The sequence below is a fragment of the Phoenix dactylifera genome, chromosome 1 (genome assembly GCF_051530095.1).
Source record: "Phoenix dactylifera cultivar Ajwa chromosome 1, Ajwa_hap1_PhDact_Kaust_v1.1, whole genome shotgun sequence".
NCBI classification, from domain to species: Eukaryota; Viridiplantae; Streptophyta; class Magnoliopsida; order Arecales; family Arecaceae; genus Phoenix; species Phoenix dactylifera.
Window position 1 is genome coordinate 4,062,500 of NC_143190.1, and position 22,524 is coordinate 4,085,023.

At 36.5% G+C, this 22,524-nt stretch overlaps 2 protein-coding genes across 3 annotated transcripts; one reads left to right on the forward strand and one right to left on the reverse strand.

The window, feature by feature from the left end:
• Positions 1–508: 508 nt before the first annotated feature.
• LOC103709805 (F-box/LRR-repeat protein At3g48880-like) lies at positions 509–2,557 on the reverse strand. Of its 2 annotated transcripts, none has more exons than XM_039114461.3 (2): positions 1,854–2,557; positions 509–1,776 (listed from the first exon to the last, which is right to left on the reverse strand). In XM_039114461.3, exons 1-2 carry the CDS (start codon positions 2,198–2,200, stop codon positions 1,296–1,298), a joined length of 828 nt encoding a protein of 275 aa, XP_038970389.1. In that variant the 5' UTR covers positions 2,201–2,557; the 3' UTR covers positions 509–1,295. The 2 variants fall into 2 exon arrangements, with proteins under 2 accessions (XP_038970389.1, XP_038970390.1); XM_039114462.3 differs by having other exon boundaries at positions 509–1,773; positions 1,854–2,547.
• Positions 2,558–13,461: 10,904 nt separating this feature from the next.
• LOC103722883 (reticulon-like protein B8) lies at positions 13,462–21,756 on the forward strand. Its single transcript, XM_008813590.5, is given in 7 exon segments — positions 13,462–13,710; positions 17,760–17,956; positions 18,042–18,222; positions 18,295–18,436; positions 20,871–20,940; positions 21,383–21,525; positions 21,527–21,756. Coding segments are annotated over 6 exon segments (747 nt in total). The 5' UTR covers positions 13,462–13,710; positions 17,760–17,772; the 3' UTR covers positions 21,554–21,756.
• The last annotated feature ends 768 nt before the right edge of the window (positions 21,757–22,524 follow it).

Below are 22,524 nucleotides of genomic sequence, written 5' to 3' on the forward strand. Positions count from 1 at the left end.
CAACAACTTAAAATCAATGGCATAAGCAAACTTGTAAAGAGCTTAGTATATGGTCAATATTGGAAAAGGCAAGAAAGCGAAGAAATATGACGTGTGGTTGAAAGAGAAGTTGCCCAAAATGAAAGCGCAAAATCTCAATTTTTAAATGGTTATATGTATACGGAGAGTCATGCATCCAAATGGAACAAGCTATTATTTTGTTATACCTGGAAAGTGTAATAAGCTTAATATTTCTAGAGAAATTTAGGAACCTCTACAATAAGTTGTTTATATTATATAATATTGTGCGGTACTTGATGGCCACCATTAAGAGATAGATGGTCATGTATGACATATAAGATCATCTTGTTTGTACCCGATGGTAATCATCAAGTGCTGCACAGTATTCTGCGATGCGATGCGATTCGCGCAATGCAATAGATTCATACTCTTATAGAGAACCTTTGCCCTTATAGAGAACCTTTGCGAAGAAATGGGTTAATAAACTTTAGTAATAAATACAAAAATAGAGCCAGAAGCAACTGCTAAAGCAATTGCATGCATGTTGATGGTTCTTTTTTTCTTTCTCAAAACAGAAGTTATATTTATCCACATATTCTTGAATTGCTCGGAATCCCCATTTCTTCTTGTCTCCTCCCCTCTTTGCACCTCTTAGTACCTATTTTAATAATACATCAAGTATGGATACATGCCCCCATCAACTAAACTGCAAGGCACACTTGCTTTTATGTTTCCTGCCTAACCATCAATTTAATTAGCAGCCTCATTTTTCTCGAGCAATAAAATAAGGCCTATAGATCACATCAGATTCTTTTCTTTGACTCGACGCAAAGATCCATCCACAATGAAACCGTCAAGGACATCCCAAGGCACCCACTGTGGAATTTCTCATAGGTCATTAATTAGGCCAAGCAAGAATTAGCCGCAAACAAGCGCATGGAGTTCTCGTCCTCTTAGTTTATAGTAATCTATTTCTCCATAGTGGAGTGAGCTGTGGCCTTGCATTGTAGGAGCGGGCCAGTGTTGTCAACCATTACGGTAGTAAAAGCTCTAAAGGAAAGGGACAAGTGAGCTGCTTCAAAGAGAAACACCACACTTGAAAACAAAAAGGGGAAGAATCACACTCGATCCATCTCAACGCATGACTTCCCATTCCTGCTCATTTTGTTGGATGATAACAACGCTTTGCACTAAAGAAGAAGAGCCTGGAAGAAACTCTCCTGAACTAGTACTCTAATTCATCAGCAAGTAATTGGACCACAAAAAAATACCAACCTTTGAAGCTACAACCACCATCATATGACATGTACATAGAGTGGATCACACTCATCAGTATCATAACCAGAATCATCAAATAGCTTAGAGCCCTCACTCTCAAAAATTTTGATTCCCGAAGTCTTTCTCATGACCTCCTCATCAGCCTCAAAACCAATACAATCCTTGACACTCAATTTCTCCAGTTCTTTACATCCATCCATAATCATCAACAGCTGCTCCTTGGGCAAGTAAGACTTGTCAAAACACAAGTGCTTCAACTTTGGAAGGAGCCTGACAATAGCTAATACATCATCCTTCTTGATGGACCCAAACATCCTCAAGCCAGCAAAGTTCTTGCAGTTACGGCTGATTTCGGTGACCATCTCCGAGAAAGAAGCTGGCTTCGATTGCATCTCGAGCAATTCGAGCTCCTTCCATTTCGCTACGAGCTCAGGAATGTGCACCTCATCTTCCATCAACAAGTTCGGCAAGACAACCTTCTTCAGCCCTGGCCATCTGCTAACAATCAGTTCATATATAACACCTTCAGTACTCTAATCCTGGTAACGGGCAGCAGGAAAGAAGACTGTACTTACTCGGATGAAGCATGGAACAAGTCATGCATGGATGCACCGAAGACCGGAGGGAAGCGGAGCTCGATGGCCGATCCACGACTTCGCATGGCCACCAGTTTCATGAAGCCGCTGAAGGAAAAATGGTGCAGAGAGTACTGCGTCATGAATCTCTTCGTGAATTTGCTCCATGGCATGAAATCCAACGGCTCCAAGTCGAGCACTCTCCAGCAGAGGGGATCGAGGGAGGCTCGATACCAGGACTTGCACAAGAAGGGCACGCCGAGGGTGAGGTCCTCGAGGCCGAGCCTTTGGAAGATGTTAACAAGGCAATCCATGTCCATCTCCTCCCATCTCCTCCTCTCCTCCATGGCTGGCTACCTCTCGGAACCCCTCCTTGTGGACTTTGGTCATGAGCATGACGGGCTTCTTATGCGAACCGGGGAGGATGGGTGGGGTTTAGCTCCACCACCAAAGAAAAGCGGCTGGCTTTAGAGGTACAGGTGGATTTCTGAGATTGGTGCTGCTCGAATCTTGGAGTGGTTGCACATCGGAGGTGGGCTATGGGGGCGGTAGGTGCGAATTTGACGGCATTGCGAAGCGTGACGCCGGCGGGAGCTCGTGCGGTCGCGTGGTGCGTATTCCGGAAGAATTGAGGGTGGTAATAAAGGTAGGAGAAGATAAAAGGAACATAATTGTCTAGTGGCCCAAGATCCTTGTAGGTTGGGATTGTATCTTTCGGGTGAAAGAACGATTGATGTTCTTTTATGACGTCGACCGTCGGATAGCAAGTGGCACAGATCTCGAAGCCAATGTTACGCAATCCAACGGTTGAGATGGAACAAAAAGGTGAATCATTGTTTAGCGCGAAGGATACAACCTGAACCCCATTATTGTTTGTACATATCTTTATGATGAAAAGTCCACGTCAGAGTGTACGACACGTTGGGACGCCACATCCGCCTCGGCCACTCAGCTGGAGGTTATACCAAACCAACCCCCTCATCCGGTAATCCCGTATTTGTTGCTTTATTATTATTAGAATTTTTTTATATATATATCCTTGTAAATATTAAAATTTATATTAATATTATTTCAGAAATGTTATTTGCATGTATATCATTATAAAATACTTGTTTTGCGTGTATATCCTCCATTTTTCTTTTTTCTTGTATATATGCCCATCTAACGCTGTTAAAATATTTGCAGTTTAAAATTAAAAATGACTGACATACTCTTAATAGGTAGATATGCAAAAAAAAAATATTTGATAAGAGTATATATGCAAATAATACTTTGTGAGTGTATTAATGCAATTTCACATATTTGTAATAGTTTACATGAAAAAAAATCTAATTTTATTTTTTTTATTGCAGCTCGTTTTAGTTTCCAATGAGATCGTTAACCTGTTACCCATTTTAGATTTAGAAATAAAAAAATGCTTTCATAATTTTAATTAAATTATAATTTAAATAAATATAATGTTGGCTAATTACGTTAGCTAAATCGTTATATCAAAAGTATTCATATAAAAATAGTATTTTGTGAGGGCAGGTAAGTAAATATCAATTTGGAGGGCATTCGTGCAAATTTTAATATTTAGAAGGGTATTTATGCAAAAATCTAAGAATTTTTTTTGCATGTATATCTTTCTAAATATATGAACTTGCATAAATACCCTACAAAATTGATATTTTCATGTATATCCTTATAAATGTTTCTTTTTGCATGTTTATCCATTAATAGTATTTTTGTCATTTTAATTTTAAACCGATAACTTTTTAATGGTGTTAGATTGCATGGGTATATATACAAAACAAGTATTTGACGAGGGTATACATGCAAATATCAATTCTGAAAGGACGCAAATTCTAATAAAAATTTATTATTATTATCATTATTTTTCATGCCGGAAAGCATCTAGAATGAGGCATATGCAATATAGATATATTTTAGTTTTAATAAAAATATAAAAAATAATTTAAATGATTAGTAGTGTTATTGCTTGAACCTTGGAGCTGATGCTAAAAAATTAAATATTCAAGTTAGTTAAGGAAGGAAATTGGGAAAGGATGGGATGGAAGATAAAAATAGTTAGACAGCCCATTCACTCTTATAATAAATATTTATTTCGACTATTTTGGTATTTAGTGGCATAAACAGAAATTGAAATTAAAGAGCTCCCTTATATACATAGTTACCGTCTTTTGTTTGTACTAGGAATATATTGCACTAGTTATTCTGACTAAATTAAGGCTTCCTTGGAACTTATTTTGTGTGTGTGTGTGTGCGTGTGTGTGTGTGTGTGTTACTAGGATTTATTTAGGACTTCAAATACCTAGTCCGACCGAGTTAGATTTGATCTAATCCATTTTTGTAGATCTGTAGATCATGTCAGGATTTAAAATTGGACAAAATTTGGAAATCAGCTCATGTCTAGATTTTATATTTTCTGACCTGACTTGACCTATATAATATCCAGATCTAATTTATGTAAATAAAAAAGAGATCTGACTCCAATCCTAAAACCCAAATAATATAGAGCCCCTTTTCCTTCTTCTAAATATCTTTTCAACTCATTGAATATATCTTATTTAAACTAATTCCTCATCATTCATATCAATAACCCCATCTCCTCACACCTAGTTTTACTTAGTCACATAACAAGTATATCAATATTTATTTTTTAAAAATTTATAGTATGTAAACTTCTACTTAAGAATGATCATATTCTTGGATCAAATTTAAAAAATAAAAATTCATGTTTAAGTTAGTTTTCTAGTTTTAGTTGAAATTTTTAATAGTTTTATATTTAATTTTAAGTATTATTTTTCAACTATAAATGATGGTTAAATATTTGACATGAACTGTAGATTCGACTTGATCTGATTTTGACCGGAATCTGAGTATCAGACTTCAATCAGATCCAACTCGAATGATCCGTGGAATCTAAAATCATTTTCATTTACTTGACCAGACCTAGTACAATCAACAAATGGGTTAGGTCCAAGTCAAAATCAAGGCCCAAATTGAAACCAGGTCGAATTGGGATCAACCATGCTCGAGTGTGACCTAATCCATTTGTAGTTGTAGATTTACTCAATTTCATGCTTGAATTCCTAAATTCTCTCCTATAAGATATAGAAGTTTGATTTGGCACATTTAATACCTAAATATTATATTTTAAAGATGAACAATGATCCAAATGACAAAGCACAAGCTCAAGTATCACGATCGCCGAACTATGTTAGTTCCAAATTAGACTGAAGTTAGCGACAAGGGGACCACAAAACTAGGTGATGAATCCTTTTTACACAAAGTTTTCAGGGATAAGATATTGCTAGAACAATGGAGATTTTTCTCCCCTTTTTTTTTCTTTTTTTCCCCCCAAAACACTGCTTTTGAAGGTTAAGCTAACAAACTGAATAGTTGCCCATTCATTGCATTTGGTGGAGGTTCCATTCTAACTTTGGCAGATATTGAGTGGTACTAATATTCCCATCATTAATTTGCTAGGTTCTAGCGTCATTGTTGAGTCTCATTTTTAGTTATCTAAAAGATGATTTCAAGACCAAAGGAGGAAAATCTGTACATTTTTCCCCCCATTGAAGCTAGGATATGGTCTTTTTGATGGTAGGTGAGAGGGAGATGAATCGAAATTAATCTTAGTTTATTATGGCTGCTGATACAAATAGATAGCGAAGTTTTGGAAAAACTATAAATTTTGATATCTCAACTGGTATTTTAGAATCAAGATATCAAAATATTGGCAGATTTGACAAATTCAAGATTAGCAACTATACTAGAATATTAAATTTAAAATTTATTAATAAAAGTTATTAAAGAAAATAAATATGTGATTGAAAATTCTCTATCTATATGTTTAATATTGTCTCTGCAAAATATTTTAGTATTTGTTAGCTTACATAATTGTTTGATATATTGTTGGCCAACATCTACTATTGTACAAACAAGATGTCAGCTAAATCTTCTCCAAGATGGAAGTATTGAGACTACAAAAAATTTCAATGTTCTCCTAGAATGTATCTCATTGTGTCCAAGTTCCAAGTTCCAAATTTCACATTGACCACATACATACATGAATACATACAAACATACATACATACATTCCAAATTCCACATTGACCACTAACTGTCCTCATACATACATACATACATACATACATACATACATATATATACATACATACATATATATACATACATACACACATATATACATATATACATACATACACACATATCCCCATGACTTTGTCCAGCCTCGTGCCTTCCGCCACTTCAGAAAGCGCAAGACCAAGGCACTCCTGTGGACCGGTTTTAGGATGACGTTAGTCTACTTGAAACTGGGGGGAAACTTGTATGGAAGTTGGTGGTTGTGGGCTTTCTCCATTTCTTCATGATTTTTTGGAGGGCTATCTTCATAAGTTGTCGACGAGCTAAGACAAGGTTGGAATGATGCTATCTTCTTGAAATTAGTCCACAAATCAAAGTAGCAGGTGAGGGTCTTTTTCTTTCAGTCTAATACTACTTGAGACCGAAGGGAAGTTACTGTTGGAGAGAAAGGACCCCCAAAAGCTAAGTTGTTGAGTGGTAGAATTAACACAGTTAGCATGATTTGACACCAGTATGTGGGTTAAACTGAACGTCTACTTCAAAAATGAGCCGAGATTAGTGATTTTAAAGCGCATTGATAGTGTTTAACTGGTTTCATTTCAGCATAGCATTGGTTTAGTCTAAATATTACTGAAAGATATTATTTAAATTTTTTTGCCTTATATAAAAACCTAATATCTATACAGTGCATAGCCAAGTTCTCACATACTCTCGTTTAAATCCGCTACAAATTCATTCTCAAGTATCATAAATTTAATCACAAACATCATCATCAGCCTGTGATTAGCGTAATTGGCCCCTGCTGCAGTGTCTCCTAATCTACATGGACTATCGACCGGATTTGCTATGATATTGCTTATAATAACCTAGAATATCCTCCGAAAAACTAGTGACAAGATATTATTTGGATTTCTGGTCCTATATAAATATTCAAAATCTACTCAATTCATAGTCGATGTGGAACCAAACACACGCCCGAACAGGTTCTCATAATGCCAGTGCCAACCACCCAACTAGTCCAAGAATATTGTATCAGGTTCACCATACTCAAGCATGCAATTAAGTAAATAAAAAAAGAGAGGAGAGACCACAAAGAAACCCAAATAATCAAAACTTGGGAGTCCTTTTGTTTATAATGAATAGGCTGTGTTAGAGGACTTCTGCTTTCCCTTCCTGCTTGTTTATGGGTTTTCCGCTTTTTTTAAGTTTTCCTTTGTCTGCTTCCAAACGGCTGTTAGAACTTCTCTTCTTAGTCCTTCTGCTGTTCCCCACTTCTTTTGTACATCTTGTAACTTTTTCTTTCGAATAAATTTGGTGGTTTGCACCTTCCTTCGATAAAAAAAAAAAAAAAGTGCATAGAGGCATTTGTCTATATCTTCAGGGCAAAAGATATCTTTAGATAGCTTACATTAGGAGTCAATCATTACAACTTTAACCAATCCACTCCTCTTAATTAAGGCTTTTTTTTTTCATAGTTTTCTCCTTTCTAGCTAAAGTATGGGATTCGTACATCTTCTTCCTTAAATTTATATAAGAATGTATCATTTGATCCTTGCAGAAGATTTCTATTACATATTTGTCTTTTTTAAGTTATAGACGTATTGGAGTTGGTATTATACCTTAGAAAATATCTGCTCACCTACAATATTTTATGGGTACAGGTTGGAACTTGGAGAGGCTGAAGCAAGTCCTCATAATTGCAGTTCTGGTGGCTTTTGACGTTTACTCAATCCACTGCAAAATAAAAAATTAAGAAGGAAAAAAGGGACCAAGTCCAAAAGAACTGCATATAATTATTGAAGTTTATACTTCCAAGTTCCGGTGAAGAATTTGACAGCTGCAATTTAGTGCAGCAGCATGGACCGCTCACATGGTGAAATCTTCAGCATTTCTAGAATGCAAAAAAGTTTTTTTTTGGTTCTTTAAGGCCAGGGTCACATCGGCACCCAAGAAAAAATTGAATTCCTTCATGACTCCTTAGTTTTTGGATACATCGGCACCTCACCCTCCAAGTATATATACTCCGCCCCTTAGCTTGTAAGTGTAGAGAGTTCTCCTAATGTAACTCTGAACCAATGACAAGATATCAGTCCAATTGCTGATACATGGCTATGATTTATGACCAACTAGACATCATCACTTGTTATGCTCATGAGAGAAGGCATGAATAATGAGGACTGATAGCAATGGGCATATGCTATGCACTAGGAAAGTAGAGCGGCTATTAGTCACCTAGGATCTTGGAGCACCTTTGGTGCCCTTAAATTTATGCTAGAAAAATATAATGCATTTTGTGATGATAGACAAATCTGAATTTGAGCCTCTTGCCCCACAGATGATTCTATTGATCTCCCTCAAATTAAAGAAACAATTACATCAGCTGTGGCTCCTCTTTTTCCAGTTAAACACATATTAGAAGAAAGAGATTGCATCAGCATATATGTCTAGCAATTGTTAGTTTATTTTTTTTTCTCTTGATAAAATTGTTTCATATATAGTGGATAAGAATTCATATGATGCAATCTTTGATCTCAAAAAAAAAAAAATAATAAAGGTATAATACAGTCTAAGCTTGCTTATATGTAACAAAGAGGGCTCTGATGTTTTTACTAGCTGCAGGATTGAGATTACTTACCTTAGAAGAACAAAACAGAGCAATGACAGAGCAATAGATATGGAACAAGCGGCAGTGGGAGCTAGCACAGAGAAAGAATAGGTGCTACAAATGTCCCTTGTGGCTGAAGTTTTTAGAGTCAAATCAATGGGGATAGCACTACATAGTTACTACTGAACTATGAGTCAGCCTCTAACTTGACTGAAGCAGTATAGGCTGCTCTCAAGACTCATCAATTAATAGGAGTCACCAACCATCAGTGCATGATGTTCTTCGACTAATCCTCACTCTCAATGCTGGAGATGTTATTGATTGTAAACTCATATTGAGATATTTACACATGGAGATAGAAAAAATAGCAGAAAATCGAGCAATTATTATAATATCTCTCTTACAACATGTTGGGGTTATTTAGCTACTATATTCATAGAGAAAATAACGGCAAATACACCAGAATAATTGGAAAAAGAGGAAAAAGATAAAAATGAAAAATGCAAAGGCCGTCTTATTCAAAACCCTAATCCTAATTATCTCTTCTCTCTCGCTTCTTCCAGAGAGAAATACACTTTCACATCTTCTTGACCTGAAATGAGAGAGAAGAGGAAAGGTTCTTGAAACCACAAGAATTTTTGGAATAAGATTTATCTCACAACCTCTTATGATTTGGAGAAGAGTTGCTGGTTTGAGAGCAAAATATGATTAAAGTTGCAAGCTACGTTGGGATTATCCCACTCCTGGACTTGGCCTAATCTAGCTAGAAAAAGACCCAGAGTGGGCACCCAAAAAATGATTGTATCAAGCTATAATATGGGCCTAACATAGCCTGAACTCAACTTGACCCATTGAGCTGCAAGTGGAATCCCGGATCCCTGTTCTTGGCATTCTTGATTAGAAGGAATAGAAGAATCGATCAATCCAATTGACACTTGAAGGACGATTTTTTTTTTTTTTTTTGGACAACTAGAATGGGAGATTAAATTCCGATGAGTGGAACCTCTTGAAACTGAGATTACAACAATTAATCATCTAATCTAGTGTCTAGCTGAACTTTTTGTGGATCAGAAGTTGCTATTGTAAAATTGCTTAGTCTAGCCGTCGAAATGATAAACAATGGCATTATTTGAATATATAACCATGTATACAGAAACATACATCATTTTTAAATGATATAAAATTTTAAATTAAAAAAATATTAATTTATCAGTGAGTATGTCACTCTTCTTTGTTATATGATGGCTCTTATAAGTTTATAGCAATTACTAAAGGAGGTTGCTAAAACTGATATAATGGCCATTATTCTAAACCATATGAATGAACTAGCTTATAATACATCCAAAATTATAAAAAAAGCAAAAAAAAAGAAAAAAAGAAATGTTTGTGTTGTTATCCAGGGTACCTGTTAAAAGGTAAAAGCACAATCTCATCATTCTATTCCTTTTTTTTTTTTTTTGGCGGTGAACCAAGTCAAGCAATAATAGTTAGAGGGCATGTGTTGATTTGTAGTTTAAGTTTGCCTCAGAATTTTCATTTGAAAATTGTTAGTATTCCTTAAAAAAAATTAATTTGACCATCCATGTCTACAAATAACCTGCCCAATGTGGCTTCCCCTTGCAAAATGTCTTAAGTATTAACTTCAAAAATGATTTCATGCTCACAAGAATAGAAGAACAATGATTTGACACATTAGATTTGAACAAATAATATTGCCGAGTGGGAGGTTCCTTGTGGGCAAAATTTTTCAGTAAAGTATTTGAAGATTAGTGTTATGGAATTTCTCAGGTTGTTATATCATGACATTGTTCTATTATTTGTTTATTATATTCAAAACCAATGCTCATGTTCTTTTTTTTTTTCTTATTTAAATACCTACTTCTTTGTTAAATGAATCTACCCTGGCTTCTTGCTAAAGAAATAAACAGAATTGCAGCAACCAAAATTCAAGTAGTATTATCATAATTATCTAACATAAATTAAAAATTAACATAAATCTTGAGAAGGTGGCCATTCACCCTACTCAATACACATACAAATAATTCAGATGTCTCTTGTAATACTTAATAAAAATATTATTATCAATAATAATATAATAATATAATAGGACATTTCAAGGATCGGCATCAAGTTCTCTAACTCAAAAATAATTGATCATTAGGGGTTAAAAAGTTTGGGACCAAAAAAAAAGAAGAAAAAGTTAAAACCAACTCAAAACTCTTGGAAGAGCATGGTTTGAAAAAAGCCATACTAGTTTTACATGTTCAATTTTCTTGTGAAACTTTTATATCATTGTTTTAAATTTTCATTCTTTTCAATTTTTATATGATTCTCAAAATTTTTCCCACCTTATTACCTTGCACATGCCTGCATTGACTATAAATAATACCAACATGTAGACCTGATCAAGATTTTTAATCTTATAGATGACAGATACCTTAGTTTCTCCCTTCTAAGATTTGACACGATATTGTCAAATCCTAATCTAATTGAACATCTCGATTGGTACCCTCTATTTCTTTTTCCTTTTCTTTTCTCTAATTTTTTTTTCTTTGCTTTTTTTTTTCTTCTTCTTCTTCTTTCTTTCTTTCTCTTTTTTTTTTTTTTTCTATTTTCTTCTCTATTCTTTCTTTCCTTTTTCTTATTCTTTCTTTCTTTTTTTTTTCCTTCTCTATTCTTTTCTTTTTCTTCTCCCTTACTTTCTTTTTTCCCTTCTCTATTTTTATTTTTTCCTTTTTTATATTCTTCTTTTTATTTCTTTTTTTATTCTATCTTTTCTCTTTCTCCTCCTCTCTCTCTTTTATACAACGGTAACTCATACTGATCTTGTATGAGTACATTTAAGAAAATCAAAAAAAGAATTTGACGAAGAGAATGAGAAGTAGTCTCGTGGTTCTCCTAGAAAACCCTACCAAATACTGAGCAACAAAGAACACGACCCAATCAACAACCATATTCGTCTCCCAATAGGCATAAATGACCTTAAAAATGCCACAACCTCTCGATAACCTATATATATCCGATAACCATTGCAGAATCTCTCTTTCTATTTTTTTTCTTCCTATGTGGATGAGTTTTAAAGTCCTACCTCATTTTCTCATAGGGTACATCCAGGACACCTCTTTATCCTACCGAGATTTAGAACATGGGACCTAACAAGCATACAACATTTTACAAATGAAAACAATGTTACACTGACACAGGGGCGGCTCAATACATTCTGGGGCCTAAGGCGAATCCAATGAACAAGGCCTTTTTTTTAATAATAATTTTTTTAATAAATATAAAATATTTAAAAAATATATAAAAATAGATAGCTATCAAGTACACTATTTCAACAAAGATACATGAATCTAACAAAAATAGACAAGAAGCCTTTTTAATTTAATATAATTCTTGAATGGAAGTACATAAAAATAATTACTCTAAATGAAGGGCATGAAACTGATTAAATAACTGAGATAATGCTTGACAATACTGTTTACCATGTCAGAAAAGGTCATCCCAGGGCACTTCATAGTCAAGGTAAAGAAAAGATAAAGGAACTAGAAAGTAGGGTTATTATGGGAAATTCACCCCATCCCACCATCTCCCCTTCAAGTGAGTACCCAAGCGGCAACTGCAACATCACAGCACAGCAGCCATTCAACCCCCTCCCTCCTTTTCTCTCTCTACCACCCAAGAGGGGAGAAGAAACCGAGAGGAGAAAACTAAAAGAATCTCCACCCTCCAAGAAGACCATCTCCAATCCCCCTATCTTTCTTCCGGATGGCCCAGCTGGATCAGGAGTAATGTGAGGGAAGGAAAACCAAGACCAAAACCAAAAAAGAGAAGGGATGAAAGATAAGAGTGGCTTCAGGCGTCTATCAAGCCAACCAAATCCCTCCTCTCTCTCTCTCTCTCCCCACCCAAAACAAAACTACTGTCCCCAACTTTCCAAATTGCCCCTCTGCAGGCCAGGAAACTCTCTACCTCCCTTCCATCGAGGGGAAAGACTCGTAGCCAGCTCCAGATCGGAATCTTTGCTTTCTTTTGGTCAGCCTTTCGGAGGCCTTCCATTGGCCCGGGGCCTTAGGCGACCGCCTCAATCGCAACTTTCCAAATTACCCCTCTGCAGGCCAGGAAACTCTCTACCTCCCTTCCATCGAGGGGGAAGACTCGTAGCCAGCTCCAGATCGGAATCTTTGCTTTCTTTTGGTCAGCCTTCCGGGGGCCTTCCATTGGTCCGGGGCCTTAGGCGACCGCCTCAGTCGTCTAGGGCTCGGGCCGATCCTGACATCATCTTTGAAAAATCTAAAAACCTTATCCCCGAAATGGCAATCTATAATGGAAAAGGAGCTCATTACACCATAAGACAAAATTATAAGTTAGAATGATTTTTTTTCTAATTTTCGAACTCCTGCATGCAGTAGGCTAACGCTGACCGAGACAGTGAATCGGACCGTATCCCACAGCAACAAATTCCCCTTTTAGCAAAACTGATGCAATGAATATACCCAACAAGAAACAAATCCCGATATCAACAGCAAATCTTGCAACCAAGTGTTAAAGCCCCATGTTCCCATTCTTACCGCAAATAATCTTAATTAATTAGTCGCTAATTTAGTTTGGACACTGGACTTAGTCAAGTAGGCAAAAAGCTAAGCGGCGCCGGTTATTCACACAAAAAGTAGATCTCGCCAATCACCTTTCACCACGTCACCGAATACTTGTTTGTGTACTAGAACAGGGGGCCTCCTAGCATTACTCCGACCAACCCGTCAATGCGTCTGCAGTCTCCCGCTCGTTGATTCCGTCCGTTACGTACCGGAAACTAAAACGCAACATCGGGCTCGACTGTAGTACAGGAATGACATAGAGATTCGTGTTGATCCGATTAGCTGTGAACACGAATATTAATGTTGAACGTGTAGAATTGGTAGCCCCTAAGGACTTTGATTCCTCCGCCCTGTAACGGGCATAACCCCCTTGCACATATCGAGCTCTGTTCCTTTGTACCTTGTTTGGGCCGACCGTTGGATTCCCTCCCTCCCTCCGCTCGTCTCCATCGCCACCCCCTCCTTAAATCTCCCCCACTCCGACGAAGAACCAATCCAATCCTGCTTCGTCCCACACCCTTCTCTGTCGGTCTCTCCTCCGGTGAGTCCTCTCTCTCTCTCTCTCTCTCTCTCTCTCTCCCCTATAATCTATTTGTCCATGAGATTGATCTTTAGGAGGCCGAGCTTCTGAAACGTTTGATTCTTACTTGTTGATTTGTGTTTCTGGTGATTCGACGTAGTTGGTGTTGCATGGAAAGTATCGGTTAATGTCGGATGCCAGAGTTCGTTTGAACGACTCGTCTTCTGATTTTGAATGTTTCGTGGTTGATTTTGGGTTGCTGTGCTTGAAATCTGTGCAATCGTTTGTGCATTTAACAATCCTAGAGTGCCAAAGCATCTGATTCTGCCTGTTTTATTTATTTATTTATTATTATTGTTGTTGTTATTATTTTTGCCTTTTATGCTTTGTAGTTTTGGTTTGTATTTGCTTTTAAACTTTAATTTTTAATGCTATGTCGGTATTCCTTTGTAGAATGGTCTGAGGATCAGAAGAAATTGGAGATCTATTTGATTTTTGTGTTTCTTGATTTGGTCGATGTTGTGGGATTCTATTTGTTAATATTTGTAAAACTATATTCTCTCTGTGTCAAAATCTAAGTTTGGAACTTTTAAGTTAGGCCATCTTACAAAATCTTAGAAGTGAGAACGTTGAAATGAATTGGCCCTAATTATTTGAATGTTCAGGTGCTTGAAATTCATACATTGCCGCTGTCTGATTTTTTCGTTAGTGGACAGGAGGATCTGAACAGGTTCATGAGTGGCATGGTTTTTATTATTTCCCCCTTTCTAGACATTTATTGTCTTGGATAAAGATCAATGAAGTGTATAATTTCTCTGAATTCTGAGAATGCACAAGATATGTTCAAAGGGAATTCTGCAAGAAAAAGGTCTACTTTTATTTTTTCTTAGAAATGGGTCCACATTTTTTTTAAGATAAGATTTAGGAAGTCCTAACCCATTAGATGTTTTATAAAATAATATAGAAAGTTACAGTGTTGGATGAGACTACAAGTGTCCTGAAGTGGGCAAAATGCTAAGATGGAACAGAAAGAGGGTGGTTGAGCAATTGCATAAAATGATGGGTGATGAAGAGGACCGGGAGAAGCTCGATCAGTACATCTTTGACGAGGCGCAGGAGGTTTGAGCAGGTATTGAGCTGCATGTGTGTTGCTGTAGAAGTTTAGCCTCTGAATAGAAACAAGAAATGCTGCAACAGTAAACTGTTGGATTCTGCTCTGGAGTGGAAGAGTCTATTCATCTATTGTTTCTTTCCAACCACAAGCACCAACAAAGCATTGCAACTAGGCTGTCCTAAGCGGCTAATGATGACTTTGATTGAAGCTTTGGCCTCCAGGTGCTCCACAATTTTTAGATTGTCTTTAGATATTGGCAAGTTATGGAAGATCCAAATGAGCTTTTGCCATACGACTTTGGAGAAATTGCATCTCAAGAATAAATGACCAACTGATTCTTCCTCTGTGCAGCAAAGAGGGCATTGATGTGGTTTTGACCAGTTACGTTTTGCCGGATTGAGGGCTTGATTCTTAGGTGGTGTTTCTATGATTTGGCTTGTCCTTTCAGTGCTTTCATTTGCCGCTACTTCTCTTTAAGTTCTACCACACACTGGCTGGGTATGAGGGTGGATAATTTCACTATGTCTCTATTTTCTTGTTTTATCTTCTTGAGCATCATTGCCTCTCTTACCATAAAAAGAAACCATCTTTTTTTGATGTGGGACAAGAGTGCACTGCATTGACAGTGATGCTAAGAGCAATTGAAGGATTCAAAATCTCCTTGGCCATGAAACACGGAAACAACCTCTCCAAATGACCCCACAAGGGCAGGAACCTCATTCACTGGGCTGCCCTTTTAGAAACACCTAGGGCATCTCTTGAGTGCTTCAAATAAAAGAAAGAGTAAGGTTATGTAATAGCACTTGATCAGGGTTGTCGATGAGCTCAAACTTTTGCAATGGTGTATCACAGCTAGAAGCAACTTTAAAGCTTCACCAGCAACTATACGGTTAGAATTTTTGAGTGAGACAAATTTCATTATGCCCAATGCTAATTTTTCTAGCTCAACTTGAATCACTTTAATTAGAGTCCGATTAGGAAATTATGGCCAAAATAATAAAGCATGGTCATGCTGCCAAATTTGGTGGCTGTAACTATCGTATCCACATTAGATGATTTCAACAGTAATACCCTAGTATCATATTGATTCTAATGACAACGACATGGCATGTGAGTCCTTTTATTTTTAGGAGTCATCTGAATGCATCTCTACAGCTTTCCATATCTGCTCATGTCAGTGGTGCCATTAGACACCTTGGAAGCCATGTAACCATCTTTAACCCATGGGATTAATTAGGAATGTTTAGTTTTCTTCAGTAGTAAGTCTAAGTCAAATTCTAGAGGTACCCATGAGTCTTAGCCAATTTAAGAAGCCCTAAAACACAATGATCTCAAGGTTCAGCATGGATAGGTTTTTATTCAAGATAGAACCAGAATTTATCTCTAGCTTCGGTTTTGGTCAATTTTGCTAGTTTCAGCCAAATCTAGCAGCTTTTCAGTGATCCCATCCATTTTCCATTTGAACTAAAGAGAAGTATCTAGAAATACCCTTTTTAAGTATTATTTTGTGTTTTCAATCATATTGGAGTTAGTCATTTATTTATTTGAGTACAAAGACTTTAAATATTGATCTTCAATGATTCCTTTTCTTTTTATTGAGTTAAAAGATGAGGTAAATAATGCATATAAAACTTGATTGGTCAAGGCTTTTTTTTTTTTGGGTAGAACCACGACTCACACTCGATGGGTGTGAATACGGCCAATAAGATCAGAAAATAGAAGACTACATAAGGGCACAGACACTGACCTGTGGCTCGCCCAAATGAAACCTCCAAAGTGGTGGGCTGCATAGGAGGCAACCCAGTATGCAACATTATTTGCCTCCCTGTATACATGCGTGGCCTGATAGAAAATACACTTTCCCAGCAATCTGCGGGCATCGTGGAGTAGCGGCGCCCTTCTGCATCATATCCCCGACCCCGAACCCACTCAATCACCATGGCGGAGTCCCTCTCGAGAAGGATGCGATCCGTGCCCAACACCAACACCAGTCTAGCATTGGTCAAGGCTTATGAAAAGCCCTTATTATAACACATTATAAAGACTAACGTCAATAACTAAATACAAGATATTTCAAATAAATAACATCCTTTTTTATTTAAAATATATAACATTATATTACATGTAATGTACGAGAGGACTTCTAGGGTCTTCTTTGTGTCTTGATACAAAGCAAAGGGTGTCATGGAACATTTTCTAGTTATATGAAATCAAAACTTGAGGCTCCCACAATTAAATTAGCAAAAATCCTGCTTCTGCTCCCTCACGCTGAGCTCGCATTGCTTGTTCCTCAAATCATTAGAGCACATGCCACATCACTTTGCCTTTTAAAGAAGTAAGATGTGTAAAGGTTGCCTCAACTTTTTTGTGGGATACACCAGATTTTTCTGCTCCTGCAAGACACTACCATTTAAGCATCCAAGGTCAAATACTGCCGGAATTGGGGCAGTAGAATAGTATCATACAATTCTGGTAGGTTTCTGGCATTAGTACATAGTTTATCGGTATGGGATGCATTCTTGTACAACATGTGACCACCTGGTACCATACCTTTCTGGCAAAAGATGGGTGTGAGGTCCAGTACTGGTATTTGAAATCTTATATGTAACTATTCTTGTTATGTTCTGTATTTCCACCTTTTTTTTTCGTTGAAGTGCATAAACCGGTCTTTTTAATAGGGAATCATCCTTTCTAAAATTGTTTTCAGCAAAGTTCTCTTGATGATTGTCTCACATTTATTGCTCAATCGTGTTGTTTTTGTTCCCCTGAGGAACCTAATATGTTCTTGTTAAAATTTCTGAATATCATGTGTTTACTGATTTTACTATCTTTTAGTTGTGCTTTGTAATGTACTATGTAATTTTACCGACTGACACTGAAAAAGTAGTTTGATGTTAAAAATTGCATGCAAATGGATGCAATGCACTGCCTTATTTGGTTTTGATGCTTATATTAGAACAGAAGGGAAAATGCCTGAGCACTTGCAGAATGCAGCTGAAAATATCTTGAACACCATAGTGGAAAACATTGCCAACAATGTCCCAAAGCAAACATCTGTGAGATTTTCAGAAGAGCAAAACACAGTCCCCACCCAGATGAATAAACTAGTTGGACGCCAGAAGTCTATTCATAAGATTTTGGGTGGTGGAAAATGTGAGCCATTTCTTCATCAAGATTTCCTTGCTCCTAGATGTTTTCTTTTGCATGAATAATGATAAATTCTATATTGTGCTTGTAGCTGCTGATGTCTTGTTGTGGAGGAACAAGAAGATATCGTCGAGTGTCCTGACTGGTGCAACAGCTACCTGGGTTCTCTTCGAGTGGCTTCAGTATAACATTTTAACAATCTTATGCTTTGCACTTGTTATTGGAATGCTTATTCAGTTTCTCTGGTCCAATGCTTCTGATATGTTAAGCAGGTATTGGATTTGCTGAAATATTTGACTATAAAAAGTGTGGAAGGTAAGACACTGATGTGTCCTTTTTGACAGGTCTCCATCTCAAGTGCCTCGCCTTGTTTTGCCTGAGGAACTGTTTATAAACATTGCTGTTTGTATTGGTGCACAAATCAATCAATTTTTGGGATTCATTCAGGATGTTGCATGTGGAAGAAACCTGAGACAGTCCCTTGTGGTATGTTACAATCTTAATCCTGTCCCTTGCATGCTCGTGTGCTATTCTTGTTGTTTTTGATCTTTAAATTTGGAAGATGCCATTTGGCAGGAAACATTTACATCAAGAACATTGATAAGAACAGATTCTTTTATATTTCCGTACAACTAATTGTTTTGTCTTAGTATATTAATTTGATCATAGTTAACACCAAATAGTTCGGACAAGGGTGGATGGGGTTATAATATTTTAGTCATTCTGTAATAAAAGCACAGTGATTCAGATTTAATCTTCTCCATGGTTCACATTGAGCAAATCCTTGAAGTGGAAGAAGCCTGATTGAATGCCAGAAATTGAGCATGGCATCCTCAAAATTATTTCAACAATATCAAGCTCAAGGCAGAATGAATTCTTGTGGAGCAATTGTTTCTAAACTGTCTTGAACTTGTCGTGATGACGTAAACTTAAGTGGTAGGCGTTAGTGATATCTGAACATCAAAAGCCATGCACCAATATCAATTAATCAATTGCTCAACCCTTAGCTGGTTGATGAGGTGGCACTTATTTGCTCACTTGGTAGAGAGGGGCCATTTGCATGTTTATTCAAAAGCGGAAGATAAGTCATTGATCCAACTTATGCCATGCAATGCCTGATGATGTTGGAACTAGGCATTTAAATGTCACATTTAAAGCTGCTAGAGGTAAATTATCCGAATTAAAGTTATTTTTATGACTCTTGCAATTGCCGAGAGATTGACAAACTGGATATGATGTTCTTGATTGGAAGATGTAACCAAATAATCAAGAGCAAGGAAGGTGAACCAGACATCAAGGAGATGAGATGACTTGCAAAGATCACTGCACTTGACAAGAAACTAGGGGCTCACTAACACTATAGAGGAATTTATAAAGTGAGTATTGAACGTATGAGTTAGGTCAGTAAGGTGAAAATTACCCAAGTAATTGGTTGGAAAGGAGGTATAAGCTTGGGAATGCCATAATCCTGATGTAAATACTCATAATGATCACCATAAGAAGGTAAGTTGGCCAAAAAGAAAAAAAGCAGTGCAGATGAAAAAAATGCCTTGGGAGGATGTTAGAAGTGGGATGTCATCAAATAAGGTTGTTGGAATTTGGAATTACAAGTTTCAAAATAGATAAAACATCTACACTTTAAGATTCAGAGGGAAAAAAGGATGAGAAAACTTGATCTATCATGTATAGAAGTAATCGGATCCCTAATATGATTCTAGAATATGGTGATGTTTGATGGAATTGCCAAGTTTTCGGCATATACAGTTAACTGGTCTTTGTATTTTGACTGGGAACAACCGATGGTTCAGAAAAAAAAAAAAATATTAGAGAAGGTAGAGATCGAGGTGGTGTCTGATTCAACAACTGTGATGAGTAAATGGATTACTAGATTGCCCAATGTTGGTTTAGAAGGGTGATGGAGACTGTTTCCTGTTTGCTTCTACTCTGTACAACCTGAGTTGTAAGTGACTTGAGGACAATAGTCCACTACATACTACTATCTTATGACCCCTCATGTTCATCATCATTATCATCATCATCCAAGGCCTTTTTAGTTAAAATGTGGTTGGCTATTGAGCACAACTTTAAACCAAGAAGGCTCATCGGAAAGTAAGTTGGCTGGCATCCTGACATCAACCTAGTTTGTGCTGAATTTCTCACAAAGGCAATTCAAGGTAAGAAAACCTTTCTTGGAGCCTGGAGGGCCAGGTGGCAGTTGGAGAATCCTAATTTATGTCAAAGTGTAGGCTTATGCAGTCATGGAACAATCCTTTCTTATAATGTACAATAAAATATTATGCAAATAAATTCAATTAATAGATAATCTATCTACATACGTAATATAACAGTTTGTAGAATAGCCTCTCCAATTAAATAATATTTTAAGGTATACTAAAATAAAGCCGAGAGCAAAGGACGTTGGTGTAGGTGTCCTAGTAGCAAAAGCAGGAGTGGATGACAGGTTCAATGAAGGAACGTGATTTATAATTACATTTTTTAAGGCAAGCTAGGAGCTCTCATTCCTAGTCTAATATGGAAGTCATGCTTTCCATCCAATGTCTCTCTAATAATAACATGAATTGTGAGTGCAAATAATGTTGGCATTACTTCTTCTCTTTCTCACCACCATTAATCACCTGAAAAATGACAGATTCTTTCATCTATCATTTGAAACATTTTCATCTTTATCACTTTAAATTTGAGACCAAAAATCATCTTTACCTGAATAACCCCAGAGAGAGAGAGAGAGAGAAGCATGGTTGCTTTACATGATACCAGCAATTTTTTATGTTCTCTACCAAGTTTGCCAATGATTCTCCTCTCTCTAAATTTCTGGCTTGATATTTTTTTCTTTTAGCTCTGTACCATATTTAAACTAAACTTTTCAAAAGTTTAAAATGCCATTGAGCATTTTTTTCAGGTTGTTGTAAGCTTGTGGGCTGCTGCTGTGATAGGGAGCTGGTGCAATTTTCTGACTGTTCTTTACATTGGTGAGGATATACTCTCCCTCTTTTTTCGTTACCTGTCTTCCACTTTATCAGTTTTGCCTAGTCAAGCTCTTGGGCATTTGTATGCATACATATAATAGGGAAGTATCTTTACAGAAAGAGGTGTATATATTTAGTTTCCTGCTAGGTATCACTTGCGGAAGGTGGTCTCATTTTCTTCAACATTGTATTCATGCTTCTGCAAAAACAACAAGGAATATTAACTATTGCTATGATTATAATTGTTTTTTTTGGCAAGACTCATGTTTATCTATAATGATCAGGCATCTCACCACATATTAAGTTATAGTGAGCAATTTTTTAGATAAAGAAGTAATATGGTCGAGTTTGTGCAAATAAATAGCTGCAGAATGCTCTAAAGAGCATCACTAATATGTGGAGAAGAAATCATCAGAATCTCTAATTTATCTTGCATTTGATACAGGATTTGTTTGTGCTCACACCCTGCCAGTGCTTTATGAGAAATATGAAGACCAAGTCGATGACTTTGTGTACAACCTTATTGGGCAGCTGCAGAACCGGTACCGCAAGGTGGATGCAAGTGTTTTTAGCAAAATGGCTAAAGGAAAACTTTGAGTCACAGAAGAATGAGTAGACTTGACCAGTTATTCTTGTTTGCTTAATTTATCTGAGCAAAAAGGGGTTGGTAATCCATTGTCAAAGACAAAGTAGACAACCAGAAGGAATGTCGAATGGATGTAATTTGGAAACTAATATGTGAATCTGAATAATTCAAGAACTTAATGTGGTATCAAAAATATTTCAAGCTCATTTTAAATTTTTGAAGAAATTCCAAAACACTATGATATCTTGCTTGATTTCTTAGAGCTTTCATATTCTCTCATGGAATGCAGCACTTTATTTAAATTGGTGTTTGGCCCGAGTATACGGAATAGATGATCCAGCATGAGGAGTGAAGAGCAATTTGACTAGAATTAAACTTCGAAGATTGATATATAAATTGAAGGCGAACTAGTTTGAAGAACCTTTCCTTCAATGAAAGTTCTCTTCTAGGACTTTTTCATTGATATATAAAAAGTCACGATTTATCCAATATCAATATATATATATATATATATATATATATATATATATATATATATATATATATATATATATATATATAACATGGCCCTTAATACCAGCACTAAACCCAGTACAAAATCATGCTAGAAATAATATCTAATAATAAATAAACAAGCTAGAATTATTCATTTATAAATATGAAAATCAAGCTAAAATTTGATGCTACATCCAATGAAAAATTTATAAGAAAATCCGGCAAAAGTATCTAAATCTAATAAGATCTTTATCCAAGAATCCGCTCACTCTTTCGAAGCTTAGCATGGTTTAATTGGTCATAGTATATCTTGTCTCACGTCAATAGATTGCTACTTAGTACTCCAACTTATGCACAATGGATGCCAACTAAAGACGTTAATACAAAATGTATAATCTCAAAAAATCTAGGATTAGTGCTGGAAATGGGCTTGCGCCAGCTTGAGGCCCATCGGGTGGGGCTATGGGCTAGGCCTAAAAGAGTTCAGACCGGGTTAGGATTTAAAT